The sequence below is a fragment of the Geospiza fortis genome, unplaced genomic scaffold, assembly GCF_000277835.1.
Source record: "Geospiza fortis unplaced genomic scaffold, GeoFor_1.0 scaffold27, whole genome shotgun sequence".
NCBI lineage: Eukaryota > Metazoa > Chordata > Aves > Passeriformes > Thraupidae > Geospiza > Geospiza fortis.
In genome coordinates, this window is record NW_005054329.1 from 5,883,563 (window position 1) to 5,887,475 (window position 3,913).

General features: G+C 62.2%; 1 protein-coding gene across 2 annotated transcripts in view; it reads right to left on the reverse strand.

The window, feature by feature from the left end:
* Positions 1–3,913, reverse strand: part of SH2D3C (SH2 domain containing 3C) — a 23,604-nt gene that overhangs the window by 18,342 nt on the left and 1,349 nt on the right. Inside the window, exon 2 of one of the 2 annotated variants that reach the window (XM_005421320.2) lies at positions 2,557–3,211. In XM_005421320.2, coding sequence (XP_005421377.1) covers positions 2,557–3,211 — 655 coding nt within the window. Of the gene's footprint in view, positions 1–1,464; positions 1,617–2,556; positions 3,212–3,913 lie in introns of those variants that run through there. The other variant, XM_031057217.1, reaches the window with a different exon arrangement.

The window sequence follows — 3,913 nt, forward strand, 5'->3', positions numbered from 1 at the left end:
CGCCGGGGAAGGGCAGCAGCTGGGACCGCAGCCCCCCTGGTTCTGTACATTCCTGGAGGAAACGGCATTTTTGGGGGCAGACGAGAGCCTGGGAGAAATTCCAGGGCTGCCTTTGGAGTGCGGCCGTGGCTGAGCTGCTGAGACCCAGAGCTGCAGCAATGGAACTGGGGAATGGGGGCTTGGTGGGGTGGCTGCTCCCTTTGGGCTCGGGAAGGCATCACCACGACTCTCAGATGCGCCAAGCTCCGGGCTGGCTGCTGGGAACAGGCTGGATCCTGTGAGTCCAGCCCTGGTTTGAAGCCTGAGCTCTCCTTTCCTTGGGACACTGGTGCAGGCTGTACCCCAGGGGAACCAAATTTGGGCACTGTGCCTCAGTTTCCCCCTCTGTGGAGCTGCCTCTAGGGAGGTTTTGGCTGGCAGTGCAGGGAGTGTCAGGCAGTGCCTGCGGGAAGCAGCGTTTCCCCTGCCCTGTGCACGGCCACGCACGGGGAAACCGAGTCACGTCCGCCCTGGGAGCTGCCAGCGGCCACCTCCCGTTAGTCAGCGTGTCCCTGCCGGAGTCACGGCCACCGCCTCGCTCGGAGCACTCCACGGGCTGCCTGCCACTCCCCGTCCCACAGCAGCACAGCTCCCCCCTCACAGGCCTGATTCTGGGAAAGCCCTCTGCGCAGGAGCATCCTCACCCACCCTCTTCTGGGGACTGTCCTCACCAGAAATACTCTGGGGGGACAGGTGGAAATGTGCTCCAGGGCCATATTTGTTTCCCCCCCCAGGGAAAATGCTGCTGGCATGGCCTGGCAGGAACAGACTGTCCCCAAGCCCAGGGATGTGCCTGCACAGGAGGAAGGGCTGGGGCGCAGCTTTATCCCGGTCCCACTTCCTCCCCCCCGCCCCACAGCAGGGCCTGGCCTTGGGATGGCTCTGGCACACGGCTGCTCCCTGAGCCAGGGGCTGTGGCAGGGGCTCCTGGTTAGAGTGTGGAGCAGCAGAAATAATCCTGATGCCAAGACCTGCTGTGGTCACCCTCGTGCCTCAGTTTCCCTGGCAAGCAGCAAGGCCACACCCGTCATCGGGGAAGCCCCACAGAATGCAAAAATGCATCTGGTCCCCAATTTTTTGGAACCCATTCCCCAGATTCAAGACACCCACGTGACCCACCCATGTCCCACTGCTGCTTGGCTCCCAGCCACACTGGCTTGGGATCTAAGGAATTTCTGGGAGACACAAGGTCTGGGTGAGCCCTCTGCAGCCTCCTTGGGGACTCTCTGGCACTCTGTGCCCACCGAAGGATGCGGCAGCGCCAGCTGCCCCCCAAACGGCCTCGGCACCCGAGCAGGGCTCAGCTCCGGTATCTGCCTCCAAGTTTTGTGCCCGCCCCAAGCAAAGCCCTTCGCAGCCTCTCCCTCCCCATCCCCTCCGCTGTGCCGGGGTGCGAGGGGTGGCCGGGTGGCCAGGACCCCTTACCTGCCCTGTCCCAGGGTGGGAAACCTCCTGCCCAGCGCTGTCATCGGCCCTGGGGATGCAGCAAGCGCCGTGCCCGGGGATGGGGAGCGGCTCTCCCGCGCTCTCCCGCCTCGCACTGAGCGCCGCGACTTCGGGGCGCGCAAGGCGGTGGCGGACCCTCCTCCTTCCCGTCCCGGCCCTCCTCCGGCCCACCCTTCGGGCCAACAGGAATGTGTGGTCGGCTCCCACCGCCGGATTTCTCCTCCTCACCCCGCTGCCGGGACCACCCGGAGCTCCGGAACGCTCAGTGTCAGGAAAAGGAGCCCCCGGCCCTAGGGCGGTGCAGGGGAAACAGGGACATCAGGGGCCACTGGAGTGCACAGGAGAAATGTTTTCGGGAGAAATTTGGAGTCGCCTTTGCCTGTGTCCCCCAGTCCCGCACACCCTGCTGGGCTGGGGTCGCAATTGGCCCCTTACAACCAGAGATGCCCCGGGACTGGGAGATAAAAATCCCTCTGACTGATTCTGCGGTCAAAACCTCAAAAAAATCCATCCGTCATCTCAGAGGGCTGAACCTCCAGATTCCCCCGGAGGGGAAGATTGTGCCTGGAGTGGGGGATTTGTGCCTGGAGTGGGGGTCTACTGATGAAATGGGGACGGAGTGTCTGGTTTCAGGATTTGCCCCCGTGCCTTAGGGAAGGCAATGCTGCTCGGCAGAGGGGGAGAGGACAGAAGTGGTGGAAAAGAGGAGAGTGAGAGGAGGAGGAGGCTGTAACAGTGCTGGTGTGAGCTCTCCGCAGCAGCACATCCCGGTGCTGGAACGCGGCCGCCGCAGGACAAAGAGATGCCTGGTGCAGAGCGGGGCTGCGAGATGTTTCCACCCCGTCCGGAAACAGGAGGGAGCAGAAATCCCACAGGAAACCTCGTTCCCATGGAGCCGCTGACCTGAGCACGCTCCAGCTGTGCTGTCCCACCGGCCAGGTGCATCCCGCTGGCACTGTGGGCACGGGGGGACATTGCAGTGACCCTGGCTTGTCCCAGCCCCCTCCTCTTGCACTGGAGGGACAAAAGGGGGGTCTTAGCAGAAGGCAGAGCAAACCCCAAGGGCTATACCTGTCTGGGGAGATCTTGTCAGGATGCTCTTGTCCCTTTTCCAGCAGATCCCCATCACTGGTCTCTGCTCCAGCTGCTGTGTCAGGGCTTGTGGTTTGGCTGGGGTTTGGAGCCAGGCTGGAGCTCGATGCCTCTGTCCTAGGGCAGGAGACATTTCCCACAGGCTCCTGGTCTCTCCTGGCCATTGCTGCCCCCATGGTGTCCCCAGGTTCAGCTTTTTCCTCCTCCTGCTCTGCTTCTCCAGCAGCGGAGGGTGAGTCTGTGCCAGGGTCAGGGGTGCTGGACATCTCAGGGCACTTGAGGCTTGAGGGGACCAGGGCTGTCTGGGGGGTTTTGTTGTTGGGAGTCCCTTTCTCCCAGCAGTTCTGGCTACTTTTGTCTTTGCCCAGGCTCTTCCCTGCCTTGCCCAGGTTGACCCTGGGCATGGTGCCCATGTGGGAGTACATGTTCGATGACTGGGCATAGGGGCCAGGGCTCTTGGGCACGGTGTTGAGATCATCCTGGGTGCTGTCAAAGGGCTCTCCCAGGAAGCCATGGGGAGGTGGGAGATGATGTCTGAGACTGTCAGGAGAGCTGGGGTCCACAGAGGCGCGCCGGAAGGTGAAGGAGCGGGGGATGCTGCTCAGGCTCCCGAAGCCTTTGAACTTGAAAAACTCTGGCAAGGAGAAAAGAATGATGAGTGTGGGGTTACTGCTGGCACAGTGTGATGATGGGGGGTCCCAGAGCCCCTGGTCCTGTGTTGGGGTGGGCATGGGGCCTATGCAGCCTTGTGTTACACCCACATCTGCAGGCCCAGCTCGGCATGGCATCCCTCTGCTCTGAGGTGTATAAGATGCTGCTTGAGGCATCTCTGTTGGGAACCTGGGAACTTTGCCCTGGTCCCTCGGGGAGCAGAAGGTCTCCTGTGCCTGGCAAATCTAGCAGCTGCATCTTCCCACCACAGCTGAGGGGTGGAGGAAACACCCAACCCCGTGAGCAGGCAACTCTAGAAATGATTTCTGCCTGCCTACTTCCTCCAGGGGGCTCTGGGAGGGCTGTGCCCATCCCCACAGCCTCAGGGCAGCCCTGCAGGATGCAAGAATGGGACACCCGGCATCTCCCCAGGGAATGGGGGTCCTGCATAGCCTGACCTGCCCACATGTGCATGTCTCGCCAGCACGGTGGAGCAGGAACCAGCCACGGGCCGGAGCTGCTGCGGGCGGGAGATAACCTCCCCACTTCCTCACCCAGCCCCTCGCCTGCTCCAGCTGCCACCTGCAAGTACTGAGCACGAACATGTTCACCAGAGAAGTATTTATAACTCCGGGGGGCGGCTTTGCATTTCACACCTCAGCCCCAGCTCAGCTCTGAGTGTCTG